At 36.4% G+C, this 17,929-nt stretch overlaps 1 protein-coding gene across 5 annotated transcripts in view; it reads left to right on the top strand.

Annotated features, from left to right (window-relative positions):
* HOOK3 (hook microtubule tethering protein 3) overlaps nt 1-17,929 on the top strand; it is a 91,043-nt gene that overhangs the window by 65,074 nt on the left and 8,040 nt on the right. For 3 of the 5 annotated variants that reach the window (XM_026792904.2, XM_026792903.2, XM_074532616.1), the window contains 7 exons: nt 3,159-3,236; nt 3,939-3,973; nt 4,770-4,852; nt 6,193-6,293; nt 8,290-8,394; nt 8,500-8,571; nt 10,023-10,159. In XM_026792904.2, coding sequence (XP_026648705.1) covers nt 3,159-3,236; nt 3,939-3,973; nt 4,770-4,852; nt 6,193-6,293; nt 8,290-8,394; nt 8,500-8,571; nt 10,023-10,159 — 611 coding nt within the window. Of the gene's footprint in view, nt 1-3,158; nt 3,237-3,938; nt 3,974-4,769; nt 4,853-6,192; nt 6,294-8,289; nt 8,395-8,499; nt 8,572-10,022; nt 10,261-17,929 lie in introns of those variants that run through there. The other 2 variants (XM_005486245.4, XM_014266483.3) reach the window with 2 other exon arrangements.

Here is a 17,929-nt window from a genome sequence, read left to right as displayed (position 1 = left end):
ATTCAGCTTTATTTGCAGCAATTTAAATTTTGTCCCTTTAGAGGCTCCGGTTGGGTCAGTAATTTAGGGTGTCTGCACACATGGCTTCTGTGTTGGTCTGACCATAGCATGGTGATCCCATGGCATGTTTTGCTGAGTTCAATCTGTAGAATTAATTTACTCTTAAGGAAGTAAAAGGGTGAGTGTAGAGTCAGGGAAATATTGAAGATGCAAGAACCATTGTGGTCTCCTCATGCAATCTCCCTTGTAAAGCAGAGCAAACATCAGAAGTTAAACCCAGCTGCTCTAGTGGGTTGAATTTGGGCTGAGACTACCTGAGTTATCTGTAGGATAGGCATACAAAAAGAGTGATTCTTCAGAAACATAAGAAAAAGCAGTAGGAGAGACATAGCATACAGTTTACCAGTACATAATTTTCAGCTCTTTTCCTCTGGTTTTTGCTATTTTTATGCAAAATTACACTGAGGTTCATATTTTTATGTACTTATACTGGAAATGTGCTCAGTCCTGACAATTCATTTTAATTCAGTCCTGAAATGTATGGTGAGAGCTCAGTTTGTTGGGGTTTTTTGTTTGTTTGTTGGTTTAGTTTGGTTTTTTAAAGTTTTGTTTCGTTTTAAAGCTGAAGTTATTTTTAGACATGCCCAAAAAGGGGTAGAGGTAGTGTCGTAACCCAGGCAAGTGTCCTTGTAGTGTTACATGCTCTGTGCCAAGGTCCACAAGGGCAAACAGCTTTGATTTTGTACTGAAGTGCAGTGGAAAACAGCTGTGTGCCATTGAGCCTGTAATGGGCACTGGCACATTCTGTTCATTCCCACCCATCTGGGATGCATAATTAGTCCATTTGGAGTGTTACCCTGCTAGCCAGGCAAAGGCCTCCGTACCCGCATCTTTCAGACTACAGAATCAACTCAGATGTGTCTGGTGTGCTCAGAATAGGTTTGATTTATTGTCCCCCAGAATGTAGTAGTCATGTGGGACTACTCAACAGTTATCTGAACAGCTTTGACTACATAATTTGCATGTCTTATCACTGTCTTTTATCATCCTCATTCTCCTGTTCTCTGCCCTAATCCCTTCCTATATACACACCCTGCCTTTAGTTATTTCTGAACCACTTGTTAAATCCATCCCACACCTAATGTTTTTTATAATGTAACATATGCAGTCTTGGCCTTACATGCTGTTACTGATAAACACCTCCCTAAAAGGTCCCTAGAATTCTGTTGCCTCTTCAGTTAGCCATGAGGTTCAGTCACTTTTTCATTTGGTGAGACCCTGGAACAAGTTACCCAGGGAAGCTGTGGATGACCCATCCATGGAATATTCAAGGCGAGGTTGGACAGGGCATTGAGCAACCTGATCTAGTTGAGGGAGTCCCTGCTTCTTGAAGGGGTTGGACTGTGTGACCCTTAAAAGTCCATTCCAACCCAAACCATTCTGTCATTACTCTCAGCATTCTTGAAAATCTGACCATGCATCATGGTGTTGTTTTGTGACTTTCAGCGCCTCATATTGTTACTGATCTCATCCAGTAGTCTTCTGACGTGATGACCCACACCCTGCTAAGGTAGCTTAACCTCAGGCCGGAACATAACCATCTGCCCCTAACTTTAACATCTAAAATTAAACCAAATTTTGCCCTGAAAAATAGGACAGACTTGTTCCTTTGGTTTGTTTAAGCATTAAAGGAACTTCAAGCAAAAAGACTTCTCTTTCTGTAGTGTTCAGGAGACTTGTCTTCCTGTGAGAGAGCAAAAATTATAGCAATTACCCTTTTAGATTTTTATCAGTCTTTAAAGCTTACTTTTGATACTGCAAAAATCTCAGAAGTAGTCTTTGCCCATTTTTAGAGTGATCTGTCTGACTTTATCTGCCAAGTATATACAGGGTCTTTGGGTACCTAGAATGGCACATTGAGTGTTTTAGTCTCTTTCTTAATCATGTGTCTTGGGTAATTTAATGTGGGTAAACTCATTTCTACTTCTTTTAATTGTTTGGGCTGTTTATCACAATTAGTTTCTTGCGTATGAAAACATGATCTGTATAGCTGGGAGAGAGGTTACCCCCTCAGCAGTGCAGATACTAGGTAAATAATACACATGGGGAATCAGTGTTGAGTACTAGTTGTGTCTGTTTCAAGATAAACCCAAGTGCAATAAAAGGATGCAAAAAAAAAGTTGAGTTCAATTTTGATTTTGTTATCTTAGGGAAATGGTCACTGCTTCCAGGTTTTTCCCCTTCCCAGGCAGCCGGTAGTCCCCTAAATTATCAGGTACAAGTGATCGGGACAGTTCAAATGATTTGTGACTGATAAAGATGCATGCAAATATTTTTGGTTACATAAAGGGTAGTGTTGCTGCAGCTGTTCAGGGTACTGCAAAAAAGAAAAAAGTCAGTGGTCGAAACCTGCAGATCTTTAGCTGCTGCAAATTTCTGACTGTGAAATCAGTAGAGCTGTGTTGACTTGTTCTTATGGCTCCCCACCTTTCTTGTCATGCAATAAGAAAATCTCTTGTAATAATGTAAAAATGTGCCCCAGGAATGTGATCAAAGACAATATTTTGAAGTATAACCAAAGTAAAAAGCTTTTTGAGTGCACACAGTAATTTTTTCTGTTAGCAAGGTGACTAAATCTTTGTAGAAAGAACATTGGAGAAAAAACAATGAAGTAATTTTGTTGATTATTTTGTCTTGTATTTTGATGGTGTTGTGGACCATCAGTCATGTCCTAACCCTTCCATGTGATTAATAGTGTATAAACACAAATTAAAAAGGCAGTTGCAGATTTAAATATTCTACATTTGCTTTGTATTCAATCAGTGTGGCAATAACACAATTTAGCATCACATCACAAAAACACCTGCCATCTCTTAATTCTAGTAGCCCAACAGACTGGCTATTTTCCTTGGTTTTCTTAGTTATATGATTTTTGTTTTAAAATTACTTTCCTAAATAGAAGTTGCTTTCCTTTGGAATTCTGATTTAAACACAATGATTTGTAAATGTGCTTCTTTATTCTTTTTATATTTTTGGGTTTAGTGCCATGCTTTAGAAAATGTTACAAGATGAGAATTGCTCATGAGAACAGAGGAGGAAATTGCACATGCGTGAAAATGCATAGCTTTAACTTTTTCTGTTCATGACTTTCTAAATAGTTTCTTCTGTTGGCTGCTGTTTTGCTTTATACTAATGTCATCTCTGTTTCTTGGCATGGGCTTCTGCTCAAGGCTATTGTGAGTATGGCTTTCTATTTACTTAACACTACTTTCAGTTCATAAACATTTATTGAGTTGGGTTTTTTTTTTTCCTTTTGAAAAATACTCACTATGTATGAAGTGAGTTTAAAGTTTAAAAGTTAGTTCCAAAGTTTTTATTCAAGGAGCTTACCTAACTGTGATTTAACCAGGAAGTGGAACACTGTAAGTTGTGTGGTGATTTTTATGTGTCTGTAATCAATAAAGATAAGAAACACAAAAAAGGTGACATTTTTGCTACACTGCAGTTAGAAATACTCTACTCCTTCTAGTTTCTGTGGGGATGGGAATTTATTTCAACTAATTTGCTACATGACTTCATGCAAGTTGCAATGCAATATTGGTAGAACAGCTTTCCTTGCAAATTTTGCTGCACTTTCCAATACAAAGTACTGAACAAATTATAACAACTGCCTTCCAATACTGTCATTTATGGATTTTACTTTTATTGATCTAGTTCCTGGGAAAATAATTGTAAAGTTCTGAAGGGTTCTAATTTTACTAAAGTCACACAGCTGTGAAGAGAAAGGTATTACAGATGCTTTACAGTTGTGATTTAAAACTGAAGTTTAAAAGTTGGATTTTGGTTGGAATGTCAAAATTGCATGTTTTAAAATAATTTTAAAAATACATTAAAGCTTCACAGTATATTAAAATAAAACATTTAACTTTCTGTTTTAGTCAGTTCTTCTGAAGAAGAAACTTGAAGAACATCTGTAAGTATTTTTGTTTCTCTATTTTGTTTACAGTTTGAAATTATGTGTTTTTCTATATAGTGAGGAAGGCAGTCATTTGTGATGGATCTGGAAAATATGCAACTAAGAGAGATTAGATAACACAGGAATATTTGGGAATCTGCTGTTCAGATTCTAATTTTTTCCATAGAAAACCATTGCAAAATTAAGAGCAATGAGGGAACCATCATCTTGTGTTAGGTAGAAAACTTTGCTTAACATTGTGCAAATCTTTGCTCAAGAGAACAAAGTAATTTTTTTCTGAGGGAAGCATGTTAATATGAACAAAATTAGTTTGTTTACTATTTATTATACATTATGTCATAGAAGTAATACTTTAGAAAGTGCTGCCATTTTATTGTGCTATTTTTGCAAATCTTTTACTTCCCTAAAAGAATATTTGCTTTTTGACTGTCTTGCAAAAAAAAGTTTCTGTTGCTTTTGGGTTTAGCCATTCTTTCCTCAATGTAATACCAGTTATGAGTATTCATTTTAGGCTTTCATTGTACAATTAACTCTAAGTTCTATATTAAGTACAGTTATTGACAAAGAAATTGTTTGCTGTTGCAGTTATCCATACAGAACAATGTTTTTCATCCTAACTAACAAGTATTTCTACAGTAATATTGTCACTTGTCTTCATGCTCTGTAGAAAAAAAAAATCTGTCATGTCTATAGAAATAATCTCTCGCTGAGGATTTTCTGTTCTGCTTAGCGCTCATTTCAAGCACAGTAATACTGCTGGGGAAACAATATGTGCTTCTGTGGTTTGTAACAGAGAGAAGCTCCACGAAGCCAACAATGAGCTACAGAAGAAACGAGCTATCATTGAAGATTTGGAACCAAGATGCAACAACAGTTGTGAGTTACCTGTGCAGTCCATTTCTTTTCTTTGTAAATTATTTCAGGTGCAACATCTTTAATTATAATGCCTAAAGAAGGTGTCAGGTAAGCAAAAATGTACTTTTTTAATGGAAGTGACATGTTAAATTTCTCTGGAAACTAGGATGACCAAAAAGATGCTTTTAACACATGAAATGCATGGGAGTCACATTTTAGAAACACTATAGTAAGAAATCATAGAATTGTAGAATGAGGTTAGAATGAGCCTTAAAGAGGTTAGAACAAACCCTAAAGATCATCTAGTCCCAAACCCCAGTGGCATTGGCTGTGGAAATACCAGCTCACTGCCATTGAACCTCAGCTGTCCAGAATTGTCATGTCTCATAAGACTCTAATTTAGAAGATCCTTGCTGTTGTCACTGACTCACTTTTACTTCCAATGTATATTCCTTCAATGTGTTTTCAAAAACGTGTTGTAATTTGAGCAAATTTTCCGTTACTGATCAAAGGATGTAAGATATGTATCATATTGCTCAGAGGGTATTCAGAACCCAGCATCTAGATGTTTTTTTAGCACATTATTACTATGTTTTTTCCAGAACAGTAATGAGGGAGGTAGTCTGGATTTTTCAAAAGACTAGTTATTCAAGAATAAGGCAAGAGATTGTAACCAATTGCAGCTTTTCTGGTTTGTGGTAAAATTATTTTATTCATAGTGAGATGGAGCAAAAAATAGAAAAATATCATGTTGTTTTCTGAGATCTGAGAAGTTGTATAGAAGATGTAGAAGTAATAGTGGCTTGACATATTCTTATACCAACAAAGGAAAAATCTGTGCAATTAAATTGTCCTACTGGTCTCAACTGCTGCTTAAGAAAATATGAGGAGAAAATTATATTTAGTATTTCCATGTTACAATTTCGTAGATTTAAGCAGGAGTTGTGCCTCTTAGAATTGCCTTTAGGAATTATTCCACTTCCATAAAACAAAAAAAATCGTATTTGCCTGTAATACATGCTAAGATATTATAGTAGCTGTAAGTCATCAGTAAACCCATTTTCTAAATGTGTTCAGTGATGTGATTGCTTTATTATTCCATTTCTCTTTATTTGGGAGAATTTTTGAAAGCAAAATTATATCCCAAAAATTCTATTTTATGAGGTTTTATAGGAGTACATATTTTAATGTGTTAGAGCCATACAGTAGTTAAATCTGTGATACCTGCCACATCAGATTTCTTGTCAGCTTTTCTTAACTAAAATATGTTTTAGCTGTGTCTTAAGTGTCTGTTGTAAAATATAAAAATATGCGTAATAAACTGATGTTATTTTCCAATGTGTGCATCTCCTGACATAAAGCACTTAAAATTGAGGAATTGCAAGAAGCTCTACGGAAAAAGGAGGAGGAAATGAAACAAATGGAAGAACGATACAAAAAATATTTGGAAAAGGCCAAGAGTGTAAGTTGATATGTTCCACACCTGTCTGACTGAGACTGTATTATGTGTCCACTGTGTAGGAATAAAAATGAAGTAGTTATCTGTATACACACTAATAAGTTAAAGAGAAGGAAGCTCCATTGATTGTCATCTTATTGTTTTAGTATTTAATATGGATAAATTCTGCAAAAGATTACCCCATTTTTGAGACTCTTTTATTGATGCTTTTTTGCAGTAAAGTCATCTTTTTGACTGAATTGCCTTCAGTAGTTGTTAGATTTCTCTGATGTTGTTCAGCATTCTCTTTTGCCTTTATTGCTTAATATATGCTTCTGTCAAGAAGGTGACTAATATTTAAGTGTTGGGGATAGGGGTGTACTGCTAGCTTTGAAATGGCAATACTGTGGTCTTACTCCTAGTCCCATTTCTTCTCTTACTATACTTTGTTATTTTGAGTATCTTAAAAGCATATCAGTGTCTTTAAACGCATTCCATTACATTGGAATCTGTAAGTAGGTTCCTAATTTGCCAAAACTTTGCTTTCTTACTTTACTTATTTGGAGTTTCCTGAATGATTTCTTGTGAAATGTCTCAGGAAGTCTAAAAAAATTTCTTCTGTCCCCCCTGCCCTCACCTTTTATATTGGCTGTTGTTGTCTTAGAGTATATTCCACTGAAAGACAGCAATTCCCTTTTCAGTAAGATTTGTATATTTGTATGTACAGTTTTACTAAACGGTGTTTTATAGGACAGTCACATTAATTACTTAGGTTAACTTTTTGTCATCATCTTAACAGCTTTCATTTTATTTGTGTTTGGGTTGGCTGGGTTTTTTTGTTTCTTTTTGTTGTTATTGATGGGTTTTGTTGCACGGGGTTTTTTTTGTAGAATTAATATTGTCTTCCACTATGGAAGGTATATCCAGGTCTAATGAGTATTTTCTTAGAAAAATAAAATGCTTTTATAGAATAGAAACAGAATCATTTGGGTTGGAAAAGATCTCCAAGATCATCAAGTCAGCTTTTGACTGATTATAACTGTGTTATCTAGACCATGGCATTAGGTGCCACATCCAGTTCCATGAACGCCTACGGAATTCAACCTAAACCTTCCCTGCCACAGCTTGTGGCCATGTTGTCTCATGCTGTCACTGGTTGCTTGGGAGAAGAGGCCACAGCTCCCACCTGGCTACAACCTCCTTTCAAGCAGAGAGTGATAAGGGCTCCCAGGGTTATCTTTTCTCCAGGCTAAACACCCCCAGTTCCCTCAGCCACTCGTCATAGGATTTATATGTTTACCATACAGTAAAAAGATCTCACTTAAATTTAAAGCATTCTTTTATTTCAGCATCTGGACACAACTCTGAAATAGGTAGAAAGATAAAAGAAGTCTGTTTCTATATAGCCAGAGGTTGTTAGAGTTTCAAGCCATTTTCTATTAAAGGCTTAATAATTCAGGCAATTTGCTGGATTTGTTCTTGGTTTAGCTCTGTTTGCTAGCACTCTTGGATGACACATACAACTGTATGTGTCCCTTCATCTTTTTAGTAGCATAACAATTACGCATGTACCACAGAGTGCTTGACTTAACAGAGCTACCTAGAAGTTACAGCACCTGGTACCCCAGGTAGGTGAAGCATGGCAAATATACATAAGGACAGAAGCAGTCCTTCCTCAAGCAGGAGAAATTGACAGGCAGGAAAATCATAGCATGAAAAGAGAAACCTTATAGAAGTTGTTTGTGTCTCTATGGCCCCAAGGAAATGTAGCCTGTGTTAGGAACTGCAAATGTCAGTCTGGGATACTGAACCATTTAGGTATCACTTTTTGTTGTCAGTAGTTTTGTTTCCCTGTCCTGTAAAGGAAGGTTCAGATGCTCTAATATGTCACAGTTGATGAGAGAGGTAGACATATTTTAAGTTACTTTTTTTTTTTTTAACCTGACTTAAAAGGTTTTAATTCCTTAACAAGATTGCTTTTCCAGGATTTAATAAAAATCAAACTGGTTTTCTTTAACAGGTCATCCGCACATTAGATCCTAAACAGAACCAGGGTGCTGCTCCAGAGATTCAGGCACTGAAAAATCAGTTGCAGGAGCGGGACAGAATGCTTCATTCGCTGGAGGTAGTAATTGTTGTGGTTTTGTGGTAAAAACTCATTGCTTTTAGTTAGAGACTAATACGTCTATTATACTTCGGCTTTAAATATATGGATTTTTTTGTTTTATAGAAAGAGTATGAGAAAACAAAAAGTCAAAGAGAAATGGAGGAGAAATATATTGTTAGTGCCTGGTACAACATGGTAAGAATCTCACAAACCTTTTAATTGAAAATATAAAAAAAAGAAACTATTAATATTATTTGTTTCTGGCATGTTTATAACAGTATTTTTGTTTGATAAGCATTTTCCAGCACACATACACAGAAGCAATTTTTAGTAATCTTAAGTTATCACTATGTAAGAGTCTGTTCATATAATAATCTTCTGGAAAATAAAAAAAGAAGTTCATAATTTTCAGGTTTTAAAATCAGAAATGGCTCAGATCACTATTTTGTAATCCCAGCCCTTCACTTATGCAAATTACAGTCCTCAAATTTACTTTGATTCACTACTTTCCAGTCTTCCAGTTGTTTCTAATGAAGGGGCACAATCAAAGCAATTCATCTTACTTGCAATTCAGTTGGAGTGCTCAGAGAAATGACCCCTTTAACTTGAGTGCAAATTTAGCCCTATATAAAGAGTGAGGACATCAGCAAAACCCTCACTTAAATTATTCAAAGAAGAGTTTGGATAGAAGATGGAGTCTTTGCAACCATACAGCTTTTGCTGGGCCTGTGTGCCAGGAGAGTTGTCCCCCACATCAGATGTGTTCAGGACTTCCCTTTCGCAGACTGGTTGGTTGCATTAAAACTGCTCTTCATCTGTAACTTGACATCTGCTCTAGACATCTATAGATAACATCTATATAGATATCTATAACTTTAATGTTTTATTCTGCTCAATCATAGAATTCAAATTCTTCCTCTCTGTATTCCTTTGGAAGAGTTTTCTTCTTGCTGTTCTACATCCTTCTTGTCTTCATGAATAGCAAGTCTAAACTCAAGCAGAGTGTTTGAATTGGTTACATATTGAAGGTACTTTCAAATGACCACTGTCCTTGGCCAATTTTATAGTATTAGTCCCCCTGACACGTAGAAGACAAGCCTGAGGTAAGACTCACAGTTCAGTGATCTATCATGAAGATGGTCACTGATAGCTTTGTCTGTATCATTCTTTCATTAGCCTCTGCTTTTATGCACAGCTGCACAACCCACCACAGCTTCTCATTGCATTTTTGACTGATGAGAACATACTCTCTCCCAAAATGTGCTTCTGACACGGGAGTTGGTGTTTCCACAGATGATGACAATACCTAAACTTTTTTTCAGAAGAAAAGTACTTTTCTAGGTCAGCATCCTGAAAGGAGCCAGGAATTGGGGAAAGTCCTTTTGAAAAGATTTGTCCAATTGCCATGAGAAGCATATATTGTGTTCTTAGGTGGTTACTCTAAACCTGGAGAATGACAGCAGGGAAGGAGAAGAGTTCCACCCAGAGTATTAAGAAGAATATCTTACCTTTGTCCTTGAAAATAAGATGCTTTGTGTGTGGAATTCAAACTAGTTTAGTCAGTGTGAAGACAAGTAATGAACAAAATGTAAATTAATAAAGATGTTTTGTATTGGTATTCACTGTAAAATTCTCTTTGTCCATAGGGGATGACTCTGCACAAAAAAGCAGCAGAAGACAGACTGGCTAGTACAGGCTCAGGACAGTCCTTCCTGGCTAGACAAAGGCAAGCCACGAGCACAAGGAGATCTTACCCTGGTCATGTCCAGCCAGCAACAGCAAGGTAGAGAAGCCTTGCCCTTAGAAAAACTGCCCTGTGATCCAGGCCACTTCTATTGCAAGTGACAACATTCAAGGAAAATAAACCAGCATCCTTTCTCTTTCTCCCTTGTTACTGCTATTATTTTCCATTCAGGAAAGGGTTATATTATGCTTTCTCATTGCTCTGTTATGCCCCTTGCTTATATTTTTTGGAGTTCGTTTCTCTCTGCATTTTCTGAATGTGCCAAAATTTTGAAAACATCTAGAGGAGTGTTGTATAATAACAGTCTTATTTGTATGAAGCCTGGTCTCTTACAAAAAACTCATGTGGACCATATGACAATGTAGATTTCTTATCACAGTTGGTACTTTTGTGCCTGTAAGGGTTGTTATGCTTTATGAGACTGTTTTTTGTTCAAAGGGAATTGCTTTTTATTTCATCTCCTATTCTGTTGCTTCAGAAAAATGCTGAAATCTCATTACAGAAATGCAAAGTTGGATTATAATATTGTGACATATATTTCATGCTAAAAAATCACCAATGCAAAAAAGAAAGATTGGGGATTTTTTTCATCTCCTAAGTTCAAAGTTTGCTCTTATTCTTGGCATTTAGGGAAGCAGGATGATCTTTTTCCAGGTTTTTCTTTATCAACTGGTATTACCTCTTTTGCTGGTAGAGATTAATATTTTCAAATGGTTTATTCCACTCTTTGTCGAGCAGGTGCTTAAATACATATCCTAAAAAGGTAGAGAAATATTTAGGATGTGCTAATCTGCTATTCCATCATCCATTTAAAAAGGACATTTGTTTTAAAATTTTATGATTATGGATGAACAATATGTAATGGATCAAGGCCCCAGTTAATATTGTTAATGTACTTCAGTTGTCATCCCCTACCAAAAGACTTGCTTTTAATATATTGATTCAGGGTATAATTGTATCAGTTGCCTTACTAATGGTACCAGTGCCTTCAGGTGAGTTTATTGCTGACTTTGTTGGAAACTGGCTGTGATTTGTTGTGCTGCCTTTTTAGTGCATAGCTGATTAATTGTTGTAACACCTTCCTGTTGATCAATGGATGGAGGCTCCTCCTATTTAGGTTCTGTTCTTACAAAGTTTTGCTTTTTTTCCTGACCAATTCTATGCATTCCCTATCATTTTTGTCAAAGAATTGATGGACACAGAGAACATGAGCATTGGCTGGAAGTTTAGTATTTATACATTTTGTTGTAATTCAGTTTTAAATTTAGAGACTGGTTTTAAATTTAGGTTTTTATTTAGAGACTGTTTGGACTCTAATGCACAGGCAGTCCATTTTTAAATTTATTTTGTCACCTGATTGTAATGCCCTTCTAAGTGGAGATGTTTCTTTTTACATAAATCCCTTTAGAGAAAAGATACTAGCATTTATCAATCATCTGATTGTCTATTTTAATTCAAACTTGGGTAGAATGAGCAATGGATAATTAAAACAAGCACTCCTAGATTAAAAGGTAATAAAAAGAATGACATTTTTAGGTACTATTGGTTTATCCTCAAGTGCATCATCTGTTTTAATCTGGGCTAAGAAATGCATTCAGTATGTGTCTGAAAAATATTTTCAGTTCCAGTTATGCCCACACACACACACACCCCCCTATGCACTCCACCCAGAAAACAGATGCTGAATTCTACATATAGTTTTAAATTTTATTCCTCACATTTAGGAAAAAATGGTTTTCTAAAACTTTTCTGTACTTATGCAGTATATAACTGGTATGGGCTTGCAAAAATGACATGAGACTTGGCCAGTTTCTTGTGTGCAGAAAGATAACAATGCAAAGGAAGTTGCAGATAATTTCTGTAGTTCAGTGAGGTGATATGCTCAATCTGCTGTCTCTTACTGAGATACAAAATGCTCTTTATACAAAATGCTTTCTGTACTCATCTAGATGATTACAGTTGATGTGCGATAGCTTTTACTGATTTTGTTGTGCAATCAATTTTAATAACTTGAAGAACTCTTTACTATATGCTGTATGTGAACAGGAGCAAGACCAGTCCTCAAGGGGAATTTGATGTTCCTGCTTGAGGTTACAGCATTTTATATCACCCAGAACAAGAACCTAAGAATACCTAAAGCTCTATTGTAATTTTTTCATTTTAATCTAGCTAATTTTTCTGTTACAAAACTGCCAAGGGCTATTCGTGAAAGAAAGGGATGGAACCTTAATGGGAAGTTTTTTCTCTCAATTTTGTCTGGTAATCTAATTACTTATTGCTGTTATTTAGGTGCAGATCTAAAAGAACTTGAACACAATCAGCACACTAGAATAAAAGTAATAGCTTTTGTAATTATTATGTTAATATTTGTTTTACTGTTTTGCCTCCAAAGTTTTGAGGACAGGCTAATGCCACTGAGGGTTAGGAGATGAACAGATGCTGGTTAGAAGCCTTGTCTTAGGCTTTTACTTTCCAGTCTCTCATAGCTTCTTTTGCTTCTTGGTGGTTGTTGGCTTTTCTCCTCTTTGTGAGTCTGTCTTTCCTTTTCCCTTGAAGATAAGACACTGAAGTGTTTTCTGTAGTTCTCTTCAAAAATAGATAGCATCATTATATAGCATCAGAGATCAACACAAAACTCATATTGCATCTGAGCTTTATTATTGCCCGTAGTAATTGTTAGGCAAGTGAACAATCATTTTGTCTTTGAGAATTTACAAACATGCAGAAATTCTGATATTTCCCAGAATTTGTGCTGAATATAAAAGCCTAAAAATGTACTGCAGTCTTTAAGAAGTATACTCTGTTGCTGTCTGGTTCTAGTAAGTCATTTGTTATGTCTTCTATTAGTAGTTAAGAGGAGTTCAATCCTTTTTTCTTCAGTGCTTTACTTCTTTAATTTGCTGCATACATCCATTCTTAGTCTCTGTGTGTGGATGAATGCAGGTGGTGAACATCATTAAACCTCTTTCACAAGAGCTCCTTCTTTATTCAAAGGTTTCAGCTTCATTATTTTGCTTGCTTGTTACGTATCTTTGTAATCAGTGTGTATTAAGAAAAAGAAGGAGCTCAGACTGTGGCTCCAGGGAGTCAAATACATGCACAGGGGAGCTACCAGTGTATGTTCCCTATTTGTCTTACCTTGAGTAATTAAAGAATATAAGCAAAAGCCCCAGCCTATGGAGCAGAATTCTTTCAGTACATTACATAGTTCTGAGAAGTTTTTAGGAATACTTTCTTCCCCGGAGGCAAGAAAGACTATTTACATCAAAATTGTAGTGGTAATGACTAAGCCAATGCTGTATCCTGTCCTGACACCACAGAAAAAAGGCCCCACAACTGAGCTTAAAGAGAAAAGGTTCTCCAGATCAGAGGTAAAACAGCTGAGGAATTCATGAGAGTACTTCTCTGGGCACTGTGCTGAGGATCTGCCCAGAATAATCTTTCTTACAGATTTTAATTAATGACAATAAAAGATAGCAGATAAATGGGGGTTTTTAGGATAAATATTTTCACTGTTTAGAGCTGAAGCTTAGTTCCTGACCTAAAAGGATGATGGGTTCAGATGTGCAGTCCAGGTCATGTACTTTTGTGGAGAGTTGAGTTTTTAGCATTTCCAGTCAGACATGAGAGAAAAAAAAGATTCACGTTCCCTCTTTTCTTGATAGCCACTTGGATCATAACATGTATTTTCTAAGTGCTGTGAAAACTGAAGTAATTTAATTTAAAGGCTGTGTGTTCCATCCACAGTGCAAAGGTGTCTCCCCGAGAAAAAAGTGCAGCCAGAGGCTGCACTCCTCTCCCGACTTCAGCCACTTTCTTTTGTCTTTGTTAAGTATCCATCCCATAAGTATGCATAAGTACCCAGTAGTTAGTTTCTTAGCAACTTACTGGGAAAAAATCCATAAGTAAAAGAAAAAAAACGAAAGAAACTCAACCCCCCAAAAAAGGTAAACACACATACAACTTTGCATATACAAAATGAAGGAAATATCTAATGGCTACATGATGCCTTTTATTTTGTTTGGAAATAATCAAATGGCAACCTTGTCCTGTTCAAGTGTCATTCGTATTAGCAGCAATGCTTCTACAGCCTCAAGTTTTTTGTGGCTCTCTGTTCTGTGAGGAGCACTGGCATTTTTATATGTGTATGAAAGAATGAACCATGAGTATTCCTAGTACTGCTTTATTATGATCTCAAACAGAAAGTGGTATGTGTAAGCTTTCAAGAAAATTTCAAAGTTTTTTGCAATTTTAAAGTCCTTGGTATTTCGACTTGTGCAAATAGCTTTTACTTTTCCTGTGTTCCCTAATATATGAGACTATACACTTAACAGCTTCCTGAATGATTTTGAGTGAGTTTAATTTTCCCGATATGTTGACATTTTGTGTGACTTGATAGTTGTAAGATATTTTAATGTCACCACTTGATTTTCTTCTTCTTAGTGATTTGGAGGGAGACTACCCTGAATGTGGATAACTTACCTTTTTCTTATGAAGCAAAACAGTATTTCAGTTTTACTTGCTGTATAGTGATATCTTTTATTCTTGCCCAACATATTGACTTTTTGCAAGGATTGATGAGGGAGGTATTTTTGCACTCAGTCAGCTATGCAATATTGACTTCTTATGGGGTTTGCACATGTGTTTTAGGTAGAATGTGGACTCTGTGTTTTGCAGTAAGATTGTACTGATAAACTTCAGTATCTCCTAACCAAATTTAGCAGGCATTTCTCTCAGCTGGCATTGCATAAATAAATAGCTAAAAGGATCTATCAGGTTATACTTCCAGGTGGTGAGGGTTTTTGGAGCAAATGTCATATTCTAGGTAGGATCCTAGCCATGCCTCCAGTTTGTCACTCTTAAGGAATCAAGAACATATCCTGTCATGGCTGATTGGATTTCCTTAGTCCTGTGGTCCTCCTTCCCTCTGGAAGTCCGGAAAAGTAGCAGAAGTTTGTCAGTGATCCTGCAGGCTGTGACTAACAATAAGGTGTGATTTCTTTGGTCTGAAAATGGAGGAAACAGATGCAAGCAACTAGTCAGTACAAAAATGAGAAGAGCATTCTTTCAGCATCTTGCATTTGGTTTCAATTCAAAATGAATGATGAAGAACCTGAGCTTTTTCAGCTAGAAAGAAGATTTTTATCTTTTTAATTCAATTTTAGTTTTAATTGAGTAACTGTTAGAGATTTTACCCCATCTATAAGGCAGAAGCTGTCATTATCAGTCACCACAACCTCAGACTTCCTGCATCTGGTACAGTGAAACCCTGTAAAGATTTACTCTGCTACCAGCTCCATTGAACCATTTGGAGACATTGAGGACTTAGCTGGTTTCATCCTGTTTTTCTTTGATTTTTTTTTTGTATTCATAAAGATACTGGAATATAAAGTTCATTTTTAAAATGTGTCAGCTCATTGAATTAGGCAGTGAATGAATGTTGACTGGAGGGCTCTAGGAAACTTGACAAATCATACTATCCTGTGGGGCACTGAGACAGCACCTGACAGTGCAGTCAAGACAGCTTCCCAGACGAATTGTCCTGGTGTCAGATGGTAGTCAGTGGATCAGTAGGAGCTAGTCCTGACTGCTCTAAGTGGAGTCCTCATCTGCTGCAGGATGGTATTGCTGTCAGCTTCACTGTGATCCAGATTCCATCTTCACCTTTGGGCCTTGCCAAGGTCGTGCAGGACTACCCTGAAGGATATTTCTGCATTAGTTGGCTTTGGTGGCAAATCATGAGTTTGCTCTGTTGCTGTTTGCTGTGCATGTAAAGTCGTTTGGAAAATTGCATATCTTTGTCTCCTTTGCATTTGGTGTCATTTCCGGACTGAAAATAGATTCCATTTGTCAGATAAAAATTTCTTGTGGCTGTCTTGCTGCTATGGGTCTCAGAGACTGATCCATACAACATGAAAAATGCTGCTAGTAGAGGGAGATACAGGTCAGTTGGGGAGCCTTTCCTTTCTGGTGCTGACTATTAATTGGTTTGCATTAGAGAGGTCCTTCACAATCAGATGAGATGATTTCAGAAAGAGGAACAGTGGTTGTTTTAATTGTTAAAAAAGCAGAGATTTGTCAGCACTGAAGAACTGCTAACTACTGTAGCATGGCACAAATCTGAAACTACAAAAGCAAGTATTCCCACTTGGTATAGATTACAGTATAGAGGTATAGAGTAGTTTATTCTGGAAATGGGAATTGAATCCCTAATGATTATACATAACTTGAAGAGAAAAGAGCTAACATAAAAGTCCAGTGGTTAGCATGCTCATGTTGTTAACCTGATCATGAAAGTGGACGGAATTTTAAGAGAAAATTCCCAGTGGTTTAGTATTTATGGCGTTATAAAATACTTGCAATGAGATCGTCAGACTTTTGACTTGGATTTGAATGTAAAATCAGCTATATAATTTAAAATATTGTAAAGCACAGGTTATTGTTCACAGCCACAAAAGGTTAGTAAGCTGGAGAGTAAACGTATTTCCTGGAGGCATCAGTGGTTTTGAGAGCAATTTTAAAGCTTTTGTTTGGCATTATCAGTAAAGTCTCAGAATAATTATAAGCATTACATTATAAGGTCACAATTTTTAAAATTTATAATCTGCCTTGTATTCTCTGTGTCACTCTCTAAGATGCTGCAGATGCAGTGACAGGTTATGCTCAGTGAATTTACCCTCACATCTTGCATTTATGTTTTCTATTATGTCTTGCTACCTCAACAGGTGGCTTTAAAATAGAGAAATTGGCAGACAACTATTTTTAGAACATGGTAAGAATTTCTAGTCAGGAAAGGGCACTTACAGATGAATTTTTACATCCTTGAAAGTTAGTACAGTGTCCTGAGTTTACAAGACCTCTCAAAAGTACTATTGACTCAAAGAGAAGCCTGAAGTGTCACTTCTGTGTATGTGCAAAATGCACTTGGAGGACACTTGAAGTGCTACTAAATAGTAAGTTTGAGCTCAATAATAGCCAGAGGGTTGACTGAAGGAATACATTGTATTCATTTATACACAATAGAATAGGTACATGCTTATGTAGATTGAACTTTTAATTTTTTTATAGAGCAACTACAGTGATCTTCATATTAATCTTGAACTGTGTAACTTTTTGCACCAAGCAGTGCCAAGCAAACTTAAAAGACAATGATTGCTCAAAATACACACCCTCAAGATCTTTGAATGTGTTAATTTTTTTTTTACTCCATTTGATATGTGTCTCTGTGTTTCTATTTGTTTTTCTATTATGGTTAGTATTCTGAGTGGATGAATGAGAAGGGAAGAAAGAGGGATACACAAGCTACAGGACTTGTAGCATAAACACTCTTTTTTATCTCTTTAACCTGGGTTGTCCCATCACAAGAAGCATTCTTAGAATAATTTTTGACTAGTGCAATACAGAGGAGAAGGAAGTGGGGAAACAGGCTCTAATTTCTCTTTGGTGAAGCCAATTTGCTCTTTTGCAATATGAAAACAAAAATGCCTCTGTAGTGCTGTGCCAGTGCTGTGTAAGGATATCTCTGTTACCTGGGGAAGCAGCTGTGTCAGTAAAGCATCCCATTCCAGTTACACTGGAAGGTTCACAGGAAAAAGGGTGCGTCAGTGAGGATGGAGTACTGTGCCAACCTCTCTGATTCTCTTCCAAACTTAGATTCCCTTCCTCAGTATTGTGGTATGCTCTCTTGACTGTTCACTGACTCTGACTCAGCTTACTTTAGCAAGAACATGTCATTTTCTGGCAATTCAGACCTGTATTTGCAGGCCAGAGATAGAGCTTGCCAGTGCAGTGGGGCAGTGATGCTGAGCC

Source organism: Zonotrichia albicollis, chromosome Z (genome assembly GCF_047830755.1).
Source record: "Zonotrichia albicollis isolate bZonAlb1 chromosome Z, bZonAlb1.hap1, whole genome shotgun sequence".
Classification (NCBI taxonomy): Eukaryota; Metazoa; Chordata; class Aves; order Passeriformes; family Passerellidae; genus Zonotrichia; species Zonotrichia albicollis.
This window is presented reverse-complemented; position numbering and strand designations above follow the sequence as displayed.